At 47.2% G+C, this 22,774-nt stretch overlaps 1 protein-coding gene across 3 annotated transcripts; it reads left to right on the top strand.

Moving 5' to 3' along the window:
- Positions 1 to 147: 147 nt before the first annotated feature.
- On the top strand, positions 148 to 22,568 carry LOC144149450 (fumarate hydratase, mitochondrial-like). 3 transcript variants are annotated; one of them, XM_077681019.1, is made up of 11 exons: positions 552 to 1,567; positions 1,960 to 2,164; positions 10,054 to 10,179; positions 11,513 to 11,623; positions 12,107 to 12,283; positions 13,769 to 13,924; positions 15,240 to 15,351; positions 17,312 to 17,392; positions 18,349 to 18,552; positions 19,645 to 19,861; positions 22,140 to 22,568. In XM_077681019.1, the coding sequence occupies exons 1-11, from the start codon at positions 1,254 to 1,256 to the stop codon at positions 22,345 to 22,347; spliced, it is 1,911 nt and encodes a 636-aa protein (XP_077537145.1). In that variant the 5' UTR covers positions 552 to 1,253; the 3' UTR covers positions 22,348 to 22,568. The 3 variants fall into 3 exon arrangements, with proteins under 3 accessions (XP_077537146.1, XP_077537145.1, XP_077537147.1); XM_077681021.1 differs by having other exon boundaries at positions 1,378 to 1,499; XM_077681020.1 differs by lacking the exons at positions 552 to 1,567; positions 1,960 to 2,164 and adding an exon at positions 148 to 423.
- Positions 22,569 to 22,774: the final 206 nt, after the last annotated feature.

Genomic DNA, 22,774 nt, shown 5'->3' on the forward strand with positions numbered 1-22,774 from the left:
ATAAAACTGCTTTCTAAAGCAAATTTGATTTTTATTGATTACCAGACGCTATATTATAAAAAAAATTTTAAAAAGAAATATTGCGTTTTGCCTGGATATATGGCATCAGTTGATGCTTCAAGCACTTGCCCTCACTTTTGTTTCTGTCTATGATGATTTGAGATAGTGAGGAGGTCGGTCATTTGAGAGTCGCCGCCGGCTGAATCTGCGGGTACATTTCTGCCGGTTTTTCCTCCGCTGAGAAAACAGCCGGACTTCTCCCTCTCGCATTATCACGTGGCGTTATCGGCCTGAGCCATGAAACTTCCAGTCTCCCTCGTCTCTCAGCTACGGCAGCTTGCGCTGAGCAACCAGCACAACTGTTCCCAGCTAAGGATGGCCCTGCACTCGTCTGCTGCAAGAACAGCGGCCGCTGCTAGTTCGGTAAGCGATTAAACGCACCGTAACGGGCCTTCACAGATCGCTCGGAAGCAGAACTCTGTTGCATTTCGAGGCACCGCTTGGTAGCAATCCAATCGCCGACGGAGAAATTGCGCCCGGGCTGCCAAGGTTACGGAGTTTATCGCGGTCATTCCATCCGTATCCACGCGTGAAAGACGTTTAGAGAGATGCCTACTTGGCGTGTATTAATTCTGTGGCTATTAACTGTTCTCATATACCCACATGCTCGTGATTCTGAACCGGACAGCCGGTGCAACCTGTTGCCACAGCTGAGGTTTCCGAAAGACCCTAATTGATTTACGGGTTCGTTAATTTTGTGCGTCACAGACACAACTGATTTCACACTGGATCATGCTTTATATCTCCGGTGCTTGAAAACGCCTAGTATACAACTTTAAAAGTAAGAAATGGGGAGCTAAACTTCTGTGTGCTAGCTTAACAAACCGCGCTCAGTACCTGAACGGGACATTGGGTTTACGGCAGCTTACGAAATCATGTCAGCTAGTACACAGATGAATGTTTGATGTGCATTCTGCTTTCACATCTGTTCTACCGGCACCCTGGAGAAACACCGCAACATTGTACCGGCACTTTCGTCTCATTGGCTAAATGAATGCGCGTGACGTGTTGCCGTGAAAATAGCGTTAGTTTCGCTATTCTCACGGCACTTCACCTGCCTTGCTCGCAGTGTTAATCCACGTTTGTTTTCGAAGTAATCCTTGCGTGTAGCCCCGTCCGCCGCAGTACGGACCACCCTTCGAACTTGTACGTTTTCTCTCTGCCGTTTTCGTACTGCCGGCAGTGCCTAGAGGATGTCGGCCGCTCAGAGTTTAACGCCTCCGTCCGCGCGGTTGCCGGAACGAAACGACGGTGCCTCGGCGGTGTTCACTGTTGGCGAACGGTTCGGGTCGTTTGCCGAACTCGAGGAGAGGATCACGAGGTTCAGCGCTGCAAACTCCGTTCAGCTGTGGAAAAGGGACGCCAGGACGATCGAAGCGGCGAAGAAGCGCGCGGGGAACATTGCGTCCAAGATGCCCGCAGCGCTCAAATATTACCAAGTACGATTTTGCTGTATCCACGGCGGCATGAAGTTCGTCAGCACCAGCACGGGTGCGCGCAAATCGTCGTAAGTCCCTCTCTGTATGTTTCCTATCGCGCAGTCTCCTTGATCACGCCTGCACTGATCTCGGCTTATACTATTCAATTCGAGTTCTATCTTCAGAGCTGACATAAAAATACGAGTTCTGCACTGGTGTGTGGAGGAACAGTACACTGGAATAGCTGAACTAGTTCAGAAAAGATTGAGGCATGTGTGTCGGTGCCTTCAATTATTTGCTACCACTGAATAACTGTCATATATTCCGGCCACTACCAGGAACTCTTGCGTTGTGACCTTTGTGTGCTTATATCCCAGTGCTGCACTTTCGAAGCTTGTCATTGCATGCTTTGGCCATGTGTCAAAGCGTTTCCATCTGTGAGACCTACAGTTGTCTCGTCTTCCCTACCCGTTGTTTACAGCACATTCAAGAAGGACTGCGAGTTCAACATCTATGTCGCGGCCAACAAAGAAGGCAGCCACCTGGAAGTCCGCTCTGTCAACTTCCAGCACAACCACCCAGTCGCACCGCAGCTCTCTCAACAGCTTCCCCAGCAGAGTCCGTTACCCCCTGACCCGAGACCCAAAGCCCGTCCTACATTGAAGCGAAAAGCGAACGAGATGTTGGTGAGGGATCAAATGCAACAAGAGAGGGGCAAAGCTGTCCTTTGCTAGTTTCTCGGTTTTCTCGGCAGGGATATGGCTAAGATAAACAATGAGCAATTTTTGTTTCGTAAAAATGTCCCCTGCGTTAAGAACTGTCCGGGCATGCCAAAATAAGATTGTCGCCTGTGGAAGGTGTGTTTGACACTTCGCACTTTCTCACTACTGACAAAAAAGGAGTTCCGCTGCCAAACTGTGTCTGGGTGCAGGGAAGTGTTCCTATGTTCTCGTACAACACATAGATCAATTTCACATCGATCCCCCTTTTAAACAAATGGAATGCCAGTTGTAATAAAAATACTAAAAGATGAAATAAGAATTAATAAAATTAGAACACTATATACCTGCACGAGTACAACAGCACCTGGTACAGCTGCTCACATTTAGCATTCACCATCCCCTCTTCTGATGCCAAGCTTTAAAAAACTAACTGGCTGACAAAAAGCCTGCAGCATGTGGGAGGCACAAACGTGCAGACCAGACCATTGAGACTGCTTTTTCACATCTTGTTGTTTCTTTGTGTCCTTGTCAGCCATGGTCATTCTTACCAATTGCAACTGATAATTTAAAGACTTGTCGATTTGATTGATTGTATAGGGTATCACGCGCCGATGCAACGCAGGTGATGAGGTGTGCTGTAGTGGAGGGCTCTGGATTAATCTTGACCACCTGGGGATCTTTCATGTGTCCCGAAATCTCGTACACATGGGCGTTTTTGCTTTTCGCCTCTATCAGAAAAGCGTTCTCGTGCTCAGCACCTCTACCAGAATGTCACCGATAAGACGATAGACCTTGGTGGTTTAGTGTTGAAGGAATTGGCTTTATTGCCACGAACTCGTTGGGTCCTAAGAACAGTGACCGCGCGCTAGTCGAGAGTGAACAACGTCGTCTTCCTCTGGCTGCCGGTCGATGATGATAGTGGGGGATGACCGTTTGCCGCGTCAATGAATACTAACGATTGCGGCATTACCCCCCACTGAGCCACCGCGGCGGGTACAATTTAAAGGCCTCAAGAAACCAGTGAAATGCTTCGCCATTTCAAAAGTTTAACACACTTTCGCTTCTGCCATGGCTGTTCTCACTTACGACTAAAAAGCACACCATTCGAGTATCCAGCAGCACGTGGCATCAGCAAATATTACCTCCAGATTGCTACGAAACAGCATTTCCGTCTGCTCGTCCTGAAAAGAAAGCCCCCCCCCCCAACTCGTGTTGCATTCCAATGACAGATCGAAAGCACTTTCAGAACATTTTTGCTCCGTTTAGAGCAACACGTTCCAATGGCAGATTGGGAGCCACCGAATCTTTTTCCAATGGCAGATGGAAAGTGCCACTGCTGCCAAGGTCACTTTAAGGAGCATAAAAGGGAATATAAAGGAGCATAAAGGGAATATAAATGCGAACAGTCTGAATCAAGCAGTGAAGGGCCCAGCTTCAATGGCGACTGGATGGACATGGTGTGTACAGTGGTATCTCGTTATTACCATATAGTGTAATACGTTTTTCAGCCTCTCTTTCTCAGCGTAATACATTTTTATTTTCATTCCTGACCAACGACCCTAACAAATAACGCGTTTCTGTGCGTTTAATATGACCACGTTCTAGCCAAAAATTGGATAACACGACTGCAAAAATGAATTTTGACCAACATTTCTAGAGATCTCACGTTTATTCTTCGCTCTACTAGCTCAAACCGCATTCCAACAAGCCACGATCTGCACATTTCAGAGACGCTGATGGCGCAGCAGCGCTGATAGGCAATGTTCCTCAACATTGTGACAATGTCGAGGAAATGCAATGCGCTCAGTTTAAAAGAACAAGTGGAAATTGCACACGAAATCGAAGAGATCCCGACGAGAAAGCGCGTGGACTTTGCATGTGAGCTCGGTTTACCAGTGTCAACGCTCAACACCACAGTTGGTCAGCAAGAAAAACCTTGAAAGAAACTGCAAGTTCTCGATCCCGCTGTCAAGCAAACGTGAGGTGCGAAGCATCAGCAAATGGAAGACGTTCTGCGCACATGGTTCAAAGAAGTTAGAGCGGCAGGAGTGAATGTCTACAGGTCAATCCTACACGAAAAAGTTGACAACATTGCGCTCTTCTTGGACATTGAAGACTAGCAGGCATACTGCGGCTAGCTTCGGCGGTGTAAAGCATGACACGGGTTGTTGTACAAAACTGTCCGGTGAAGCGAAAAATACCGGCAGCTTCGTTTTTTACATTTCAGAGGAATTTACACCTGGACGTTGAAAGGAAGGGAGAGCAACACAAATATTTGCCGGCTACTTCAATGTTGCTCAAGAAAAAGTGCGTTGCAGATAAAATACGCATATCTTCTTTCTTTTCTAACCTTTTTGGATAACACAATTTTCGCACAATACATTTTACTTTCAGGATCTCGCGAAAAACGCATCGAGATTTTATTCGACACACTTCTTTTTTTACGCCTGCCTGCAAAAAGGCAGAAGAAACTTCCATCACTGGTGGCATTTGGCGCTGTTCAGACAAGGAAAGGAGAAAGCGCATTCCGGGAAGTAGACACTTTCGGAAGTGTCCGACATGAAGGCTGCCAGGAAATTTCCTGTTCCACTCCCACTTCGGCATTAAGCTCTAGCAAGAGTAGGTGCGTTCCAAAGGCCTTTGGAAGACCTGATCTTTGGGGGGCCAGCATGTTCTGCAGAGGAGCTTGGCCACCACTCTGGATGTGCCAGTGAAATTCGACATCACCATTATCAGTGAGCAGACCAAACATTGCTGCGTTTCCCCGCTGGATACAGACAACTTCGGGAACATTATTCCTCTGCTCGCAAAGTGTTTCCTTCTACTGAGGTGTTAGAAAGATGTTTTAGCAAAGCACCTAGAAACACCTGTCCTTCACTTCGAGTTGTTGATCAATTCGCTTTCACGCTACTAACGACTAGCCTCCTGGTTAGCTTTGTTGGTAGAGCGACTGCTCCGGTTAAGCAGTGGTCCCGGGTTCGAATCCTGGACCAGGACGAATTCTTCTTCAACTGCAAAGTTTCCGAGAAAGCTGTATAGCTTTCCGTTGTAGCCGTATGGCTGCATTTAGGTGGATGTCAAACTTTCCTTTACAGAAATGAGACTGTGTAGACTTTGGTGAGAGTGCATGCAGTCTTTCAGCCACTGGTGATTCCTTGCATATTGGAAGCAACCCAAATCATTCCTCTAGCAGCCTTATGTTTTCGTCACAGCATTTGTTTCATTTGCTCTCTAAGCATTTTTCTAAAATCATTAGCACTTTTGCAAGGTGGGATTCCACAAGCTGAAGTTAGACCTGAGCTATGGAGTAAGCCGTAGTGCATTTTCGTCCACTTGGGGATCTCTGACATGCACTGAAATCTCGGTCACGTATTGAGTTTGTTTTCTACCCCATTAAAAAAAAAAAAAGAGCCCAAAGCGAAGCTCTGACCTCAAGCTCAGTAGGGTCATAGTAATGGGCACGTTCATTTTGCTGGATGCTTGCAGTATTTCAGAACTGTTGGATAGAAATAGAAAAAACTGCAGGAGCAACTTTTTTGCTTAAATTTTTAATCATACAAGAACAGCTTTGACAGCTAGCTGTATAATGAAGGGAATGATGTCTATTTCAAATCCTTGCAAGTCCTTTGTTTAAGAAAATTAGAGGAGGGGGAAAAAAATATCAGAGCCCCTTTTTTAGGAAAAAATGGTTAAAACGTGAAGCGTTCCTCTCATGCAACCTGAGCCAAAGTCCAAAATCCAAACTTTTCTGACCGTGTTAAAATGGTGCAGACGAATAGACGTTGGCTCCCCAAAATGCTTCCGACTATGCGACGCATTTTCTTCTTGAGGCGCTTGATGTGTCTTTGTGGAAACCCATTTTGTAACTTGGCTTTCCTGCAGTGCATTGTGGGCGTAATGATGGACGGCAGCAGTGAGTCAAACGACGCCATCAGTGGGGCATAGAAAGCTTTGCTGATCATCATCATTTTCTAGTGACAGCCATTCTGTAAAGTTGGCTTTCCTGCCGTGTGTCTTGCTCGGACATCGATGCCATCAGTGAGGCATAGCCAGCTTTAAAATACTAGTGCGACCCAGGTAGGGCATACATTTTCACCGCTCTGGGTTCGAAAATAAAATCTGAATGCTCTGCTGCTTGCCTGTCTCCCCAGTCAGCAGTTGTGCCATGACGGCATCTGACTGCCTGGCTCAAGCACCGCCATTCTGTTTTGGCCATTTCTTGATGCTTAGGGATGAGTTTCTTGCTGCATCACTGTTCTGTTTCTGTGTGCCATGTGATTGTCGTGAGGGTTTTGTTTCACCAAGTGCTTTCGGTATGCCATTTTTAGATGCAATAAACTTGGACAAATGCCTCATGCAGCTGTCGTGTGGATGTGTCAGAAACTCATCGCTGAACTCTTCATTAGGGGCGACTGCGAGCGGGGCCAGATCCACTTTTTAAAATAGGAGGAAGTAGCATTATAAGAGTCAAACTGAAGAACTCGGCCGGCATCTGTGTATTGGCGGCTTTCTCTTCCAATTTCACAAAAGGACCTAAAGAAAGGGCAACAAAAATTGAGAATGCAATTTTGCATTTCATATTTGCAATAGAACCCAGTGCCATGTACTCAGTCATGGGCACGTTACCGAAAAAAAGTAACAGTGTTACAGTTACAGTTACCTAACCCAAAAAAGTAACTCTGTTACAGTTACAGTTACGAATTTTCCAAAAGTAACCAGTTACAGTTACAGTTACTGGAAAAAAGTAACGTCGTTACTTTTCCGTTACTGTATAAAACTAAGTAATAGCTAAAAAAATTGGCTTATTTAATAGAAACGTACGAAGGCATGCAGGCAGTAAAAATTACACGTAGTAGAGCCTACACGAGGGGAACCTAAAATGATGCACACTCATGCCCTAACCAACAATCGTTGTGTACGCCTCATTTTTTTTCATTACGGAAGTTTTCTATCCATCATGCGGAACTTTATTTTTTTGTTGCTGCACTCTCGCTGTAACAAATTTATTTGCACACATCATTGTAGCATAGAATTAGTTGTTTTTCAAAGTTGGAATCAGAGAGGCCGAAATTACACTATACAGAGCTGGAGGATGACAGAGCCGACACAATCTTTCAATGTCAACTTAATTTATTTTCGCCTACAATGCCGTCGCTTGACCGCCCCGCGTAGTGAGAGAGAATGGGAAAAAGGGGGCGGAGGTGGCGGGAAACAGACGTGGGAGTACATCGATTGTCGAGGTGTTTTGAAAGATACCCCCCCAAAAAAAGCGCTTCGTTAACTTTTTGTTTCGTACTTGTGGTCGGAGACGGGGACCAATTTGAGCCATTGACGAAGCGGCGTTTGTCTGTGGGCCCTCGGAGTCGTTCTCCCGCCCCAACCCCCAGCCACCCCCATCCCCGGAATAAGACAAGATATTTCCAAAGGGAATAGAAACTGAAGTGAACGCTTTACTGTTTTCCCCCTCCTCCTCCTCCCCCCCCCCCCCCCCCCCTCCATGTCCTCACAAAGGCGGATTTTGCTGTTTTGACGGGAAAACACTGCTCTCACAATCCCAGCCTTCCACAGCAATCACGTCGCCGATCCCACGAACCCCTCCCTTCGTTTGCTTTGAGGCGTAAGCCGAACGAAGCTCGCCCAAGTATTCCTTGCACCCAACATTCAGGAGCACATATAGCTTCTGTTTTCGTTTCGGCCACAGCCTTCGAAACGAAGTCGCGAGGCTTTACAAGAACATTTCTTCGTGCAGTGGCAGTGTGGTCAGACGTCTTCGGGCCAAGATGCTGGCTGGTGTGAGGGCAGCCGGGGGCCACCATTGTTGGGGTCGTCGTGTGTGTGGAGGGGCATGAAATTTATTACTTCCTCGACCTCGTTCGAGCACTGTTGACAGCTCGATGAAGCCTCTAGACCAGGGGTCCCAAACGCGTGGTCCCAAATACGGCCATCGGTCTCGCGCAATAGTCGCAAGTAACTGCGACTTGTGAATCGAACACTCTAGAGTGCGCTTAGGGCTAGACGAGCGCGAGGCCGCCGAGAGACTCCCCGCGGCGTTTTATGACCCGGCAAGCGGGGCTGCACGTCGCTAATGAGAAAGAGACGCCCTGACCGGAGTTTTCCAGGCTTCCGCGAAAGTGCAAAGGTTTCAGAGCGTTGTGCGGCGTTTGTGGGTGTTTGTTTTCCTGTTCGCCTTTGTGTCAAACACTTTTACTGCGCCACAGATGTGGCGAAAATGGTGCAGCCGCGCGTCGGACTATAGGTTCTGGCCCGTCGACATGCATCCACGTGCGCTTAGGCGCGTGTCGCAGCGTATGGGTGAGAGCGATGTCGCACTGATGGCTAAAATACTGCAGCTTAGACTTAGAAACTTCGAGCCCTCAGTGGACCGCGTGGGACACCACACACACGTGCACGCCTAAACATTTCTAGACCAGATCTTTTTCACCCATGCAAAGGGAGTGAGCTGGAATAGATGAAGTAGACGAATGTTCTGCGGAAGAAAGGCCGAAAAAGTGAAACGCGCAAACTGTACATCGGTCGTTAATGAGTGTTGCTGTTGGATAATTTTTTATAGAAATAAAGTAACTGTAACGATATTTATCGTTACAGTTACTCCACACAAAAGTAACAGTGTTACAGTTACAAGTTCCTCTAACTTAAAAGTAACTAGTTACAGTTACAAGTTACTGAAAAAAGTAACTAGTTACCGGTAACGCGTTACTAGTAACTAGTTACTGCCCAAGACTGCATGTACTTAGTCATTTGAAACTGGAGAAAATTGTGAAGTCTTGCTATGTGCCAGTGAGCAGGGATACTGAGATGCATTTAGACTTGCTATCAGTGTGATGGTGACTATTGAAACATGGTACCATCTGCTTGAAAAAAACAAGCAGATATTTCACAACATGCGAACCATTCCTCGTAATACGAGCTGCAGACTCCAGCCGCTAGACAGACGCTAGGTGCTAAGCACTAAAGTTTGGCATCGCTGTGTGCGCTACATACTAATGCATCATGCTTTTGCAGCCGGAGTTCCCATACAGAGGGGACATCCCGCTACTGCAGTGCTTGCTGTACATATTTGCGGACACGCTGATAAGATCCGTGTCCATATAACGGGCATCAACGATTTGTGGTTTTTTTTTTTTTTTTTTTAGGCCATGGGTACGTCAGAGCAAAGGTTACAAAGCTGAGTGCATCAAAAGCTTCAAATAGCCAAAGAAGTGGTAAAAAGCATAGTAATTATTGGTAGCGGTGTGGCAGTTAACACTGCAAATTGTTCATTTTCAATGTTTGAAGGAGGGGCTGGTCAAAAAGCTTAAACACGAAAGTGAACAGCAGGGAGGTTTGCCGTGAGAACAGCAAAGCGCTTATTTTCAAGGGAAAGCTGCGTGGTTATATAAGCAGATGAGAAGAAAGTGCTGGCACCATTTCGGCTGTGCATTTCTCCCAGCTGCCGGTAGAATAAACACTTTCAAAAAAAAAAAAAAAAAAAAGGCTGAAATTCTGTGAATGACTTGGTGCAGCTGAAACCTTCAAAGAAGTATGGTGTTCTGGGCAGGATACTGAATAAACACTGCTTAGGTGTTGCCTTAGTATCACTTGGAGAAGTGCTCAATCCAGGCTCCTAGTGCTGTGAGTGGGTCACAGCAGAAATTGTTTTTGGTGGATACACTGACTAATGGGACACAGCACTGGGTTTTCTCTCATTCCTGCTGAAAGCCCGTGGCTGAAGATGCAGTCTCCATATTTAACTTATTCTGACTTGGAGTGCAGAGATCCAGCCCTATTTAGCTTGGCAGAAGATGTCAGTTTCGTGGGGGCCATGTTATTCATTTTCCTATTTGGTGATGCAGGGCGGCCATCGGATCGAGTCGGACACGTTTGGGGAGCTGAAGGTGCCGAGCGACAAGTACTATGGAGCGCAGACGATGCGTTCCATGCTCAACTTTGACATCGGCGGCGAACACGAGAGGATGCCGGTATGTTGTCTGCAGACGTCCTCAATCTTCTCCCATGCCTGAAACAAACAAACAGATCTACTTTTTACAGAAACCTCTAAAGGCAAGATTGTTGTGTCCTGAGAGCAAAACGGCTAGTTCACAAACACATTGTACTTGGGGGCAACAGCCCTTTGCTACGCTGTAAACTGACGTGAAAATAAGTGAAGCTGCAGCATTTCAGGTTTCATGCTGTTTGTGACGTCACAAGCTGTGAAGGTGGGAATTTCATGTGCAGGCTTGCAAGTGTATGGAGAAAAAATGACGACCTGCAAAATTGGGTCAATTGCTCTTATGATTGCACTCCTGTTTGACTTGTGGTTTGCCACTGTGTACTGTCTGTAACAGAAGAGAGAGCCTCTAGCTTTTATTTAACGTAAAGAAAAGCTTAAAAACAAAGCGCTGACAAAGTGACAAAAAGTGTAATGTTTACATTGAAATGACAATCATGTGTTGTCGACTCAAACGCCTAACAACAAAAACAGAACTTGCAAACTATGGCAAGTATTGTTGTGCAGAAGATTCATTATGAAAGTTCAACAGTTTCAGCAGTCTCTGTCCTGTTAGTTGTGTAGCAGTGGCTTGCCTTTGGAAGCATTCAGCAAGCGAGACAACGTTATAGGTTAAAAAAAAACACAATTTTTGGTGCAAGGAAAGTTCCTGAACAATTGAAACAAAACAGCTTGTCAGACATAGTCACGAAGGAATGCGAGAAAAAAAGAAATTCTGCGCAAAACTTGTGTTCGATCAAGAGTCATAGTGAGCTTCTTTGCACAGCTGCGGTGTTGCGCAACAAAGCCTCCCCAGGAGCGCTTGTTGTGCGGTGAAGCTTGGAAAATGGGCGTGTCGTGTGGCAGAGCCAACTTAATTTCTTTAATTCGTAAATTTAGAATATCTAAAGACCTTGAGTACTCTGAAAAGCGCATATGCGCTGAAAATGAAATCGCAAGCAGTGCTGATGAAATACTTTGTTTCGAGTATTAGCCCACCCCTGTATTTTTTTTGTTTTGTTTTATCCCAGCAGTTTAGAAGTGCTTTGTTCTGAGTGGCAAACAGAAGCTATGTCTTAATAATATAGCCACTTCATTTTGGTTCAAGGCATACTCGTTTCTGTTGGAGTGGAGAACAATTGCAAACCAATTAAGCCGAAAATGGAGGCAGGTTTTGGCAGTAGTGTTCCGCTGGTCTGAAACCCTTCCTTTGTGTCAGGCTTCAAAAGAACACCCCTGACGTCCAAGTAGAGTAGAGCTGCTACCACGTCAGTGTAGCCCCGTTGTGGAGCCCGACTGTTTGTGTTCTTGCCCCTGGTGTGCAGCTGCCCGTGATAAAGGCCTTCGGCATCCTCAAGAAGGCAGCGGCCATTGTGAACAAGGAGTTTGGCCTGGACCCCAAGCTGGCAGATGCCATCTCGCAAGCCGCCGACGAGGTCAGTTCATCGCTCGATCTGGACTGGGCCCCCATTGGGCATGGGAAGACTGCTAGACACGTAATGAAGTGGGTCAGCATGTGACACTTAGTGTCCTATGAAGTGGGCTGTTGTTTGTTTTACGCCTTTCCTTGCGTGTCAGCAGTCATTAACAGAAGGGGCACCGCACGAGTGAACGCAAATCGTCCAATCATCTCTTATCATGTGATGCAAATGATCACTGACACCGAGCATCCGTATGCTGCTATGCTTCGCACCCCCTCAACAACCCCTGCACAAATCTCTTCCTGCTGTTTTTTATTTGTTTGGTGATTTGGCACTTGCAGCATTGTAGCTGTTAAGCTGAGTTCTCCAAAAAAGGTGGGTGGGAAGAAGGAGAAGGTCTCTGTTCCAGCACCTTCTCCTCCTCCCTGTCACGACGAGTGCTGTGGGCAGCTGAGCCGCAGAGTGAACGAACGCCCGCCTGGCGGCCTTTGGGCGCAGGTGATTGACGGCCGGCTGGAGTCGCACTTTCCCCTGGTGATCTGGCAGACCGGCTCGGGCACCCAGTCCAACATGAACGTCAACGAGGTGATCGCCAACCGCGCCATCGAGATCCTGGGCGGCAAGCTGGGCTCCAAGAGCCCCGTGCACCCCAACGACCACGTCAACAAGAGCCAGGTACTACCAGTGCAGGGGCAGTGTGGCGGTGGGGCACACCCTTCGTACGCAGAGCACCCCCCCACCTTGCAACTCGTGCCGTTGTCAGGGTTACATTTAAGCGAGCCGCACATTTTGTGCTGTGGCCATAATGAAAGTTATTAGGAGTTCCCAAAAATGATGCGTTGTCATCATTGCCTGCACTTGAACAAAAATCAATTTTGTTACTGTTGCGAGTGAAACCACCGATACAGTGGTGTTGATGTTTAGGGCAAATGCCATACACCTGGCTTGGATTAAAACAAGAAATGGGCCACTGCACTTGTAGGGAAGATAAACAAGTTCTGGCAAATTGCTCTTGCATATCAAAGAGGCTTGTTCCCCCAACGTTAATGCAAAGCCATCAAGTGCTTGTCCTCAGTCTCCTATCTGCAGCTATAACAACCTCGTGTCATCTACACTGGGAGCTTAAAAATGCCCTCACATGTAAGGCATATGTAAACTTGTCAGTGGCAGCTGTGAGCAGTGCTTCACAAATCTCTGCCTGTGAAGCCATGTGAAAATATGGCGACACCACTCCTTGTAACGGTGCAGGAATAGGGTGAAAATGTCACCACGTCTGTTGTCCTCGATCACATTGTTGAATGTGACACCCAAAAAATTCCACCTACAGGCTGCACCACTGTGTAGCTTACACTCCTGGTAAGTTCAGAAGAAGGCTGCCAGCTGTATGCTGAAAAAAGTGGTACATATGAGCCAGGGGCCATGGAAGCTAGGGCACACAATGTGGAGATGAGGGAAACGGAACTGTGTCCTTTGGTTTTTGTTGTTTTCTTTTCCCCTACAATGCAATGGGGCATCTGCAGTCAGGGAGTAGTAGCACACTAGTGTCTGCAGCAGGCAAACGCACTGTTGGCCAGCATGCAAGGAGATGATATGGAAAGCAGCTGTTTAGATGCAAAAAAATTAACCGTGTTTGAGGGTTTATTTTTTTTTTCTGCTGCAAACAATGTTTTTCATTTTATTGTATATTTTGGCATATACTAAGCTGTCACACCAGCACATAAAAATACAAATCATCGAATTTTTTTTTTAACTTTCAGCAATATCACTCTTTCAGATACTTTCACAAGTTGTACGCAGAGAAAGTTTACAGTAAGGGATTCAGAAAAAATCATTTAATAAAGTCTATGAAAATGGTGGTCGAAAGAGAGGAATATGCATTGGACATTTCAGTGTTCCAAAAGTATTTCCCTGCTGAGTGATATAACCATGGCAGTGTCTAGCCTCTTCGTGCAAAGAGCTGCTTATTATTGCGTCATTGCTTGCTCTAACATTTTGAAATAATTTCGAACCACCCACTCCCCTCTGTAATGCCCTTGGTTCCTGAGGAACCCTCCCATAGTGTCCATGCCTATCATGAGACATGCTTTTGTGTGCCCCGACTACGTCCCTGTTTTTTTTTTATGTTTACATCTTCACCACCGTGCGATGCGGTGCTTCCAGAGCTCCAACGACACGTACCCGACCGCCATGCACATAGCGGTTGCCATGGAGATCGACACCCGCCTGCTGCCCGCACTCAAGAAGCTGCACGATGCCCTGCGCACCAAGGCGCGCGAGTTCGACGACATCGTCAAGATCGGCCGCACGCACACCCAGGTCAGTCTGCCGGCACTGCCCTCCAAGGGGGAAGAGAGGCGGCTCTGGGAGCTTGAGAGCCCTTACAGGGGGCACGAACTTTGTTCTGTTTCGAAGAACTAGCCTTTGGCAGCTCACTGACCGCCATCCCGGCTACTAAGTACACTGCTTATTAACTGAAAAAACACCAGGAATATTGAAGACCTTCCAAGTTTCGCACTACAGTGATGTAACAAGGCCAGAGTGACATAACATGGGCCAGCACTGTTATGAGTGTGTTGATTCCACATTAGCGGTCAAGTTATAGGATCAAATGGAACTAAAGGTCCCACTGCAGCATCCCAGTCGTGTTTCCTGGCGCTGGCCTAGCTCGGCGGCCGTCAACTGCACAGACGACATTCTGTGAAGTCATTGATTGACCGTGGGGTTTAACGCGCCGACGCAACGCAGGCGATGAGGTGCGCCGTAGTGGAGGGCTCCGCATTAATTTTGACCACCTGCAGGGGATCTTTAATGTGTGCTGAAATCTCGTACACACGTGCGTTCTTGCTTTTCGCCTCCACCAGGAAAGCAGCCGCCACGGCCGGGAAGCGAACCCGCGACCTCGTGCTCAGCAGCGCAATGTCTTAGCCACTGAGCCACCGCGGCGAGTTTTTGTGAAGTCATAGAAAAACTGCCATAAAGCGGCTGGGAAATCACCGCTGCTTCATCCGTTTTCCTAAATATCTCCATTACCTGTTTGGAGTTTGAAATAAAATTAGTGTCGTCGTTATGAGGACAAGGCAGTCTCATTAATAACCCAGACTTGTATTTTGTATTCATGGTTCTTTTAATTTAAAGCAACATCAACACTCAGAGACTTGTCCAAGCAGGACGTTGTGCCTGTGTTTGTTGTAGGTCAAAACTTTGTTTTATTTCTCCAAATTTTCGTTATAATTTATCCGTGGTGTGATTGGTTTTCTCTCACTTATCATTTGTTTTAGGCGAAAGTGCAAGCAGGAAATTCTTGATACTGAGACTGTTCTCGAGAAGGGGAATTTAGAGGCTAAAGTGGTGTTCGTTCTAAGGCATTTTTTTTTAAACTCAAATTCCTGCTTAATTTCAGAACCAAGATGGTTTCTTTTAATATGTACCACCTCAGCAGTGCTTCTTGGCCGCTCTGACCATGTTGGCATATGCGTCAAAAAAGAATTGTTGCTTTGTAAGGATCGTCGCAGCTCGGTGGCTATTCCAGATACGCCTAGTATTTGGAAGAAATTTATAGGTCTTTTCAATTGAAAATAAGAGTGGTACAGACTATCTCTCTCTAAAAAATGGCTGCCTTTTCTACCCGCAGGATGCAGTGCCGCTGACATTGGGGCAGGAATTTGGCGGGTATGCTGCCCAAATTGAGTACGGCATTGAGAGGGTCAAGGCGGCCTTGCCACGCCTCTACTACCTGGCCGCTGGTAAGTGCCACGCCGCCATTGCTTTGCGTTCACAGCATCGCCGCTTGCTCTGTGTTGCAGTGCACTCACGCGATGGTTGTGAGGGTCCTGTCTTGCCAGAGGTGCACCTGTGGACAGTGCGCGAGTCCAACAGGACAGTTGCAAGTGGTGTTTTTGTGTGGAAGTTCATAGTCTAGATCAGGGGCTCTCAAGCATGTTGGTCCCAGGGAACCCTGCTAAGTTCCATTAAGTGCCAAGAAACCCCCCCCCACTCCTGCCAGTTTTCATTCCGTTCATGCTACATTACGTGCAATAAATTCAAAAGTAAGCTAGGGTATAGTTTTTTTCCCGTCGACTTTACCCGAATGCGTACGCTAGCGGCACCTATCTCCAAACAGGAGAAATGCGCATGGGGGTAATATAAGGCCGAGATTCAAGTGCAATAGTTTAACCACGTGGCCCGTTTTCGGAGTCTGGCTGGCTACAAGCTGCTGATGAGATTTATTGCGCAGCTCGCGCGTTTCCGTTACGCGCCGAGATGTGCTTACTGACACTCGGGCGTGAGTAATGGAGGTTCCTTAGATCGATCGCACCTCAAGTTCACCATATAAGACTTTGTGACTGCGGAACCAGGGAAAATTTATCAGTGGTTCGCGGAACCCTGAGGAGGGGCCTGCGGAACCCCTAGGTGTCGCGGAACCCACTTTGAGAAACCATGGTCTAGATGATAGTGGAATAATCAGTGAAAATGCTTCAGCCGTACATTGCTTAAAAGTACATTGATTTCTTCATGTATCATCTTAGCTGCACAGTAAATGGGCTTTGCTTTGAGAAATAAATGTTTATTTGCACTTTTTTTTTTCAATCAGCAGCACCAACTACACGAGGGGCTTTTTCGACCCCCGGCACTGAACTAGTCCTGATGGCAGACTGCTTACTGTCTAGCAAGTGGCCACTGCCTGTCCATGAACGCAACTTGGGTTTCTAATTTGTAGAATTACATTGTCTTTGTTGCAAGCTGCGACAAATTCAATCAGGTAACAGGTGCAGCAATGCACTGGCTGAAGTGGTAGGATAGCAGACATGTTTGTTAAACAAGCCTTCTGGCTATGAGCTTTACATATGAGCTCAAATATGAGCTTTATTGTTACTTGGAGGTTGATAAAGTTCACATATGTACACTTCGCCCTCATTTTGTGTAAAAAGTGCCAGCAACAGCTATGCCATCCTTATGCGATGCGGCAGGAACTATTAGGATGCAGTTGTAGTCGTGACTGCATAGGTGGTATACTAAAAGGGGGTGGTGTTAAATTATAAATTTAGCACATTTTTGGGTTAGTGAGTGCCACAAGGTTATGGTTTTATTATAGCAGATGTGTGTACAGCTTTCTGTTGGAGTGGGCAGCACATTGAGATCGCTGCATGGTCATGTGTTCAGTGAAAGCTGCATAGTTGTAGAAGCGACTTAAAAAAGAAAAAGAAAACAGGAGCATGATAAAGGGAAATGCTTTTACCTTGGGAGATTTGGACGTAGATCGGACTGTTGTCCCTGTCACCGGGTCTGTGTTGCCAGCAAAGTGCTGAAGAAATATGAAGGCCACAGCTGTTATCTCAGAATGGCTGTACTTTGGCAGTGCTTGGGTCTTCTTGGGGGTGATTCGATTGGAGGTGAAAGAAAGATTGAAAGAAAAAAAAAGGTTCCTGATACATTTCTGTAAGTACAGTATGCCTAGTTGTGTGAAATGAACTTAGAATTGTCAATGGATTGGTAAAATGTTAATTTTGCTGTGAGAAGTCAAACAAAATTTCGGACGAATAAACATACTTTAGTGTTTGGATTTCTACAGTACTTTCGATCGAACTTTGTGTTGGCTTTTTATGCAAACTGTCTGTCTCAGTCTCTGCTCTTGTTCTCATAATTTGTTTCGTTACTTGTCACACATGGTGCCTAAATGCGTTCTTCGTCCCACGCTGTCACCAGGTGGCACAGCTGTTGGCACGGGCCTCAACACCAGGATTGGGTTTGCAGAGAAAGTGGCTGAGAAGGTGTCCCAGTTCACAGGTGAGCAGCCTTTTAGACACCACCTGCAGCTCTAAGTGCAAAGTCGGTTTACACCCTTCAGGAGGAGTTTTTTTCCCCTCGTAGCATGTTCTTCTTGGGGTAGGGATATTTCCACGTCTTAGTAGGTTTGCCGTGCACGCTTCCCCGTAGCAGTAGGATCCGAAAGGCAGATAGGGAGAGGGGGCATGTGGTGAGCATGTGCAGAAAGTTGCGATAACCATGTAATAAGTACAATGCCCGTTATGATGGCAGTTGCACGCATTATGTTTACTGTGCAGTTCCAAATAAAAGAGAAGCAGTACAGCAGCATGCGCTGGGAAGCCCACCTTCCCTGTGTGCCTTTTCAGCTCTTTGCTAACACACCCTGCTTTAAACAAACGCATAGTTTTTATAAATAGGGGCGCATGGGTGGGCCTCAGTTTTTTTTCACTGGTGGTTTGTTTTCACAGAATTGGGTGTGAGTGGAAAATGTATTGTTTTTCTCGGCAGTTGTCACAAAGGGGCTGTGCTTTGTGGCGCCAACAGCTTGTTGACTGCAGGGGTTGCCGCACAATTTTCGTTTTGTCGCGCGCTCCCAAGTGCAGTAGATGGGATAGCTGCGCGCGAGTAAAGCCATCCTGGTTTCCACTCCTACCAAGAGTTCAGAGGGGAGTGAAAAGAGCCAGTGTCGCAGAAAGGATCTTGGAAGATTGCGTCTCGGGCATCTTCAGCTTTCGAACTGCAGTCATGAAAGCAAACTCTGTAGTATCCTGTAATTGTTCGCCTTACCAATGCGCCAGTCGAATTGCAGTTCCGTTCAGAAAACAAGACAAGGTATTCAGCGAACCAAACCATTGGCGCCTTGTCGAAACACCGGGGCGAACAAATTCTTTGCGTGTCAGTATTGTTGCATTTGCAGTGAGGCAGTCTCTCTGTGGGTGTGCGCTCATAGTGCCTGCCTGCCCACACCACCGCAGGCCTGCCCTTTGTGACGGCGCCCAACAAGTTCGAGGCCCTGGCGGCCAACGACGCCATGGTGGAGGTGTCCGGCTCGCTCAACGTGCTTGCCTGCAGCCTCATGAAGATTGCCAACGACATCCGCTTCCTCGGCTCGGGGCCCCGGTGCGGCTTTGGCGAGCTCTCCCTGCCCGAGAACGAGCCGGGCAGCAGCATCATGCCCGGTGGGTAACACTTGGCCGGGGCTAGGCTTCTGCCATAGAACCACGTGGCCACCTTCGTGCCAGGGCCTTGTTTTCTCTTAACTGGTGCGCCAAGCCACGTCCAGGGGGGGATTTGCGTTTGAGATGAAAATCTCCTTTTCTGGTTTAGGGCTTGGAGGTTTTGCTTTGTACAGATGACTTCAAAGTGGAATCGACCATCCGTGTGAGGTGCCCTCGGTACAGGGCCCGCCAGTGCAAAACAGAAAATAAGACCGTTTGCCACTTGGCGCTTGTCGACGAGTGTGAGTCTCAACCTGAGCTGCTGTATTTTACATAAATGGTGGGCAGTGGTGCACAGTGGTGTACGTGAGAGGAGGTCAGTAAAGAAAAGCAACGCCTCACCTCGCCTATGATCACATTGGTCATTATAGTATGTATGTAGCACTCTTCCCCTTTCTAGTTTGTGTGGTGCTTAGAGAGCAGGTGGTTAGAATCGGTGGGATTAGTGCACTTCCCGGCCCTCTCAGGGGCCAGTAAGTTGCGTGTGGTGGTGCATTACATGAAAAACTAGCTTGCTGGGTGCAGTGTTGAACTCTTCAGGGCCGACAAAGTGGGCACGAGCCGCCAAGCACATGGGTGGAGGCAAAAGCGTGAACACCTGTACTGTTGCCACATTTCAAGAGGGTTGCATTGTGGGGCACGTGTGCCGTATCGGTCACTTGCTCCTGCCATGAATTTGTGTGCCTTCGTAGAAAACAGGACCGGGAGAAGGAGGAGGAGTTAGTTAATTCTGTGGAGGGGTGAAATAAGATAATTCAGGGGCAAAATGTCTGTGCAAACATGCCAGGATAGAGACATTGGATCCGTCATGGTGGTGGTGATGACTGCATGTCTAGCTGAAAAGTCTTTGACTAGGCAAACAGATATGTAACGTTTAAATCGAAACGCAGAACCAAGTTTACCCGTGCACAATGAAGTGAGTTGTAGAAGACAGTGGACGCTTCGTGTTGTCTTGTTTGCATTCATAACTGTGTTTCCGCATAGTTTGTGCCTTGCGAGACATCAACTCTCCCCCCCTTCCTTCACTCCTGCCCTGCCCCTGCCCTGCTGCAGGCAAGGTGAACCCGACGCAGTGCGAGGCGGTGACCATGGTGGCAGCACAGGTGATGGGCAACCACGTGGCCGTCACGGTGGGCGGCAGCAACGGCCACTTTGAGCTCAACGTCTTCAAGCCCCTCATCGTGTCCAACGTGCTACGCTCCACCCGCCTCCTCGCCGACTCGTGCGTCTCCTTCACCGACCACTGCGTCACTGGCATCGTGGCCAACAAGTGAGTGACGAGCGGGGGCATACCCAAAAGCAGCTTCCTGTGCTACGGTCGAACTCCAATTTCCAAGGAGATTGGGAGCCTTCGCATAATGCCTTCTCTATTTGACAGGGTTCCTAATCGAACAAGATACACCTGCACACTGACAGCTGAAGGTAATGTGTGGCTTGTGCGGCTGGAGAGTGATCAGAGCCTTTGGGGCAGCCTTAAGTACTATCCCTTGGCATTGTAGGAGTCGAGTGATAATGTGGTCTCCCACAGCAGTCTCCGTCTTCCACAATATTTATATAAGTACAGCCTACTTTATTTTAAAGAGCTCTCATTGATTTTGGTGATAATCTTTTATTTGTGTATTTGTGTCATTTAGAAGAACGGCAAACTTGTCAACGGCTTGTACTTTTGTGATGCCATGAGAAACATTTTTTGTTTTTATACGGAGAGGTGGCAATTCTGCGCAAAATTTGGAAACGTCTATTTTGCAGCTTGCTCGGCAACCGGAATGCTTTCTTTGTCCTTATGTGTTACGTGCTTTTATTGAAGCCCTTGTGCAAATTTTGGCACAAAGTGGCTTTTACGGAACTCATTCTGAAATTATTAGAGTTGAAGGGGCACTGAAGGCAATTAGCAAGCTTGGTTCAGACAGAAGTTCAACTGCCCCAAAGCCCTCTCAGTGTTTATTTGGCAGCAAAAGAATTGCCTAGAAACTACCAATGGAACAACACGCTTTATCCCTCACACCATTTCATGACATTTCACTTGATGGAAACAGCGACCAGAGGTGAGCGAGACTGCGGCGTGGTTTAGCAGGAAAGCTAAAACCTACCAAGGGAAGTTTCACGGCTGCAGGAGCCACTGGTCGCGTGCTCTTGGCGTCGTTAGTGGCTATGCCAAACCTGAAATAACCATCGCGACTGCCAGCGGCACCAGGACTTGGCAGCTTGCGAATGTCGGCACGGCTTGAATTGTACCTCTACATTTATGATTGTTTATGACTTATGAAAGTTAACAGGCAAAGAAAGATTTTACGTGTTTCTCTGAGAGCTTGTGTGCGCACTTATCGTTCTATTGTTCGTAGAACTTTTGTCACATCTGCTCAGCCGCTGTTTACATTGATCATCTCTGCTGGGCAACCGATAGCTTCATTTTTTTTACCATTTATGAGATTATTTTGAGGCTACTGCCCTAGAGACGAGTATATTCATTTTCTGGGGGATGCTAATCTATTCAGACCAACTTCGGTTTTGCCTTCGGTGTTTCTTTAAGAACAAAGTGTAAGGGTTGGAGATGTTACTGTGGTGGACCCTATTCTTAGATTTTTTGCATAGTGTGCATTCATTTGTGTGGGAATTTGCAGTGCAGATGTTCAAAAGTTTAAAACTGTTGTCAGTACCAAGACTGGAGCTGACATGCGAAGGATTGGCATCTTCGTTCCTAGAAATGAAACAAGACTTCACAGATACCCAAACCTGACTTTTTCAGTTGTTGCCCAAGAGATGGGTTATAATTGCAAGAGAATGGAATGGTAATTGTAATAAGAATGGTAACGGCAACACTACCTCCACTAGTACTCAGTTTTTAAGTTTGGAGATGGAAGTGGCTTTCCAACCATAAAAGGGTCAAAAGTTGGGCGAGTTGGTATTGACGCATCTTAAAATTCAACTGCGCGCAAATTAACGAGGACGTGAACACACTGAAGACACCACAAGCTCAGCTCCGGTCGCCACTGCGCTTGTGGTGTCTTCAGTGTGTTCACGTCCTCGTTAATTTGCGCGCAGTTGAATTTTAAGATTTCCAACCATCAGCTAAGATGAAAGTCTGCAAACTTGCGATTTCCTGCCATGCTTGTTTTAAGGCATAGAAAAGTTTTTGCGGAGCTCTTAGCTTGGCCTAAAGTTTTTGCACCACTTACTGAAGGTTATAACTGAGAAATTGGAAATATCAGTTTTCATATTGTCAATTTGAGATATCGTATTTCAACAAAATTATTACCTTCGTAAGCGCAAAAGTCGCTACTCAGAGGCCTGCATTAAGAGAAACAAAAATCAATGGGTTTATCATTATGCTTTCTGGGTCAATCTTGGTTGTAGTGCCACTGTTTGCGGCTTGCTAAGGCCTCTTGTAACCGGTAACTTTGCTTTTAAATATTTTCTTCCTTTCTAAACCTGAGAAGGTACTCTAGGCCCAGTAAACTTCAGGGTGCCAGCAGGAAACGCACCACTTGGTACAACTTCGAGACGGGCCGAGGTGGTTCATGGGAGGGGGTCGCTGTCCTTTGGTGCAGGGAGCGCATCGCGAAGCTGCTGCACGAGTCGCTGATGCTGGTGACTGCGCTGAACCCGCACATCGGCTACGACAAGGCGGCCAAGATCGCCAAGACGGCGCACAAGGAGGGCTCCACGCTCAAGGAGACGGCCGTCAAGCTGGGCTACCTCAAGCCCGAGGAGTTCGACAAGTGGGTCCAGCCCAAGGACATGCTGGGCCCCAAGTGAACCGCTGCTCTGCGCCACCCGGTGCTCAGCTCCGGTCGCCACTACTGCCCGGACGTGCCGCTCACACGGTGCTTGTGTTTGCTCTCGGTTGGGCAGGGTCGTCACGTAGGTGAGCCTGTGGAGTTCACTCGCGCTGACCCGTCTCCTCGTGACAAGCACTTCACCGGTGGCACGTCAACTCTGTGACTTTATTAATAATAAAGATGCCATGCATCTGTTAATGTCTTTGCAGTGACGGTCACTGTTCGATTAGAACACCATGCGGGAAAGTTGTTCTCTGGGCATACATGCCCTGTGCACCTTGGATAGTCACAATCATTGTGCCCAATGTGTGAACTAAAGTGTGACGACCAAGTGCTTCGTGGAGCCGTACAGTTATGTAGAACCAGAAGGTAACGTGTTTTTTTAATCTGAGACCTCGCTGGCT

This window comes from Haemaphysalis longicornis, unplaced genomic scaffold (genome assembly GCF_048455015.1).
Source record: "Haemaphysalis longicornis isolate Haplotype H1 unplaced genomic scaffold, Haemaphysalis longicornis Haplotype H1 scaffold_8, whole genome shotgun sequence".
Taxonomy (NCBI): domain Eukaryota; kingdom Metazoa; phylum Arthropoda; class Arachnida; order Ixodida; family Ixodidae; genus Haemaphysalis; species Haemaphysalis longicornis.

Excerpts from the sequence above, each read along its gene's own strand:
- LOC144149450 (XM_077681019.1), top strand. The coding sequence starts at position 1,254 with ATGTCGGCCGCTCAGAGTTTAACGCCTCCGTCCGCGCGGTTGCCGGAA. Across the intron at positions 13,925-15,239 it reads TCGGCCGCACGCACACCCAG|GATGCAGTGCCGCTGACATT; the intron begins GTCAGTCTGCCG and ends TTCTACCCGCAG. Across the intron at positions 18,553-19,644 it reads GGGCAGCAGCATCATGCCCG|GCAAGGTGAACCCGACGCAG; the intron begins GTGGGTAACACT and ends GCCCTGCTGCAG.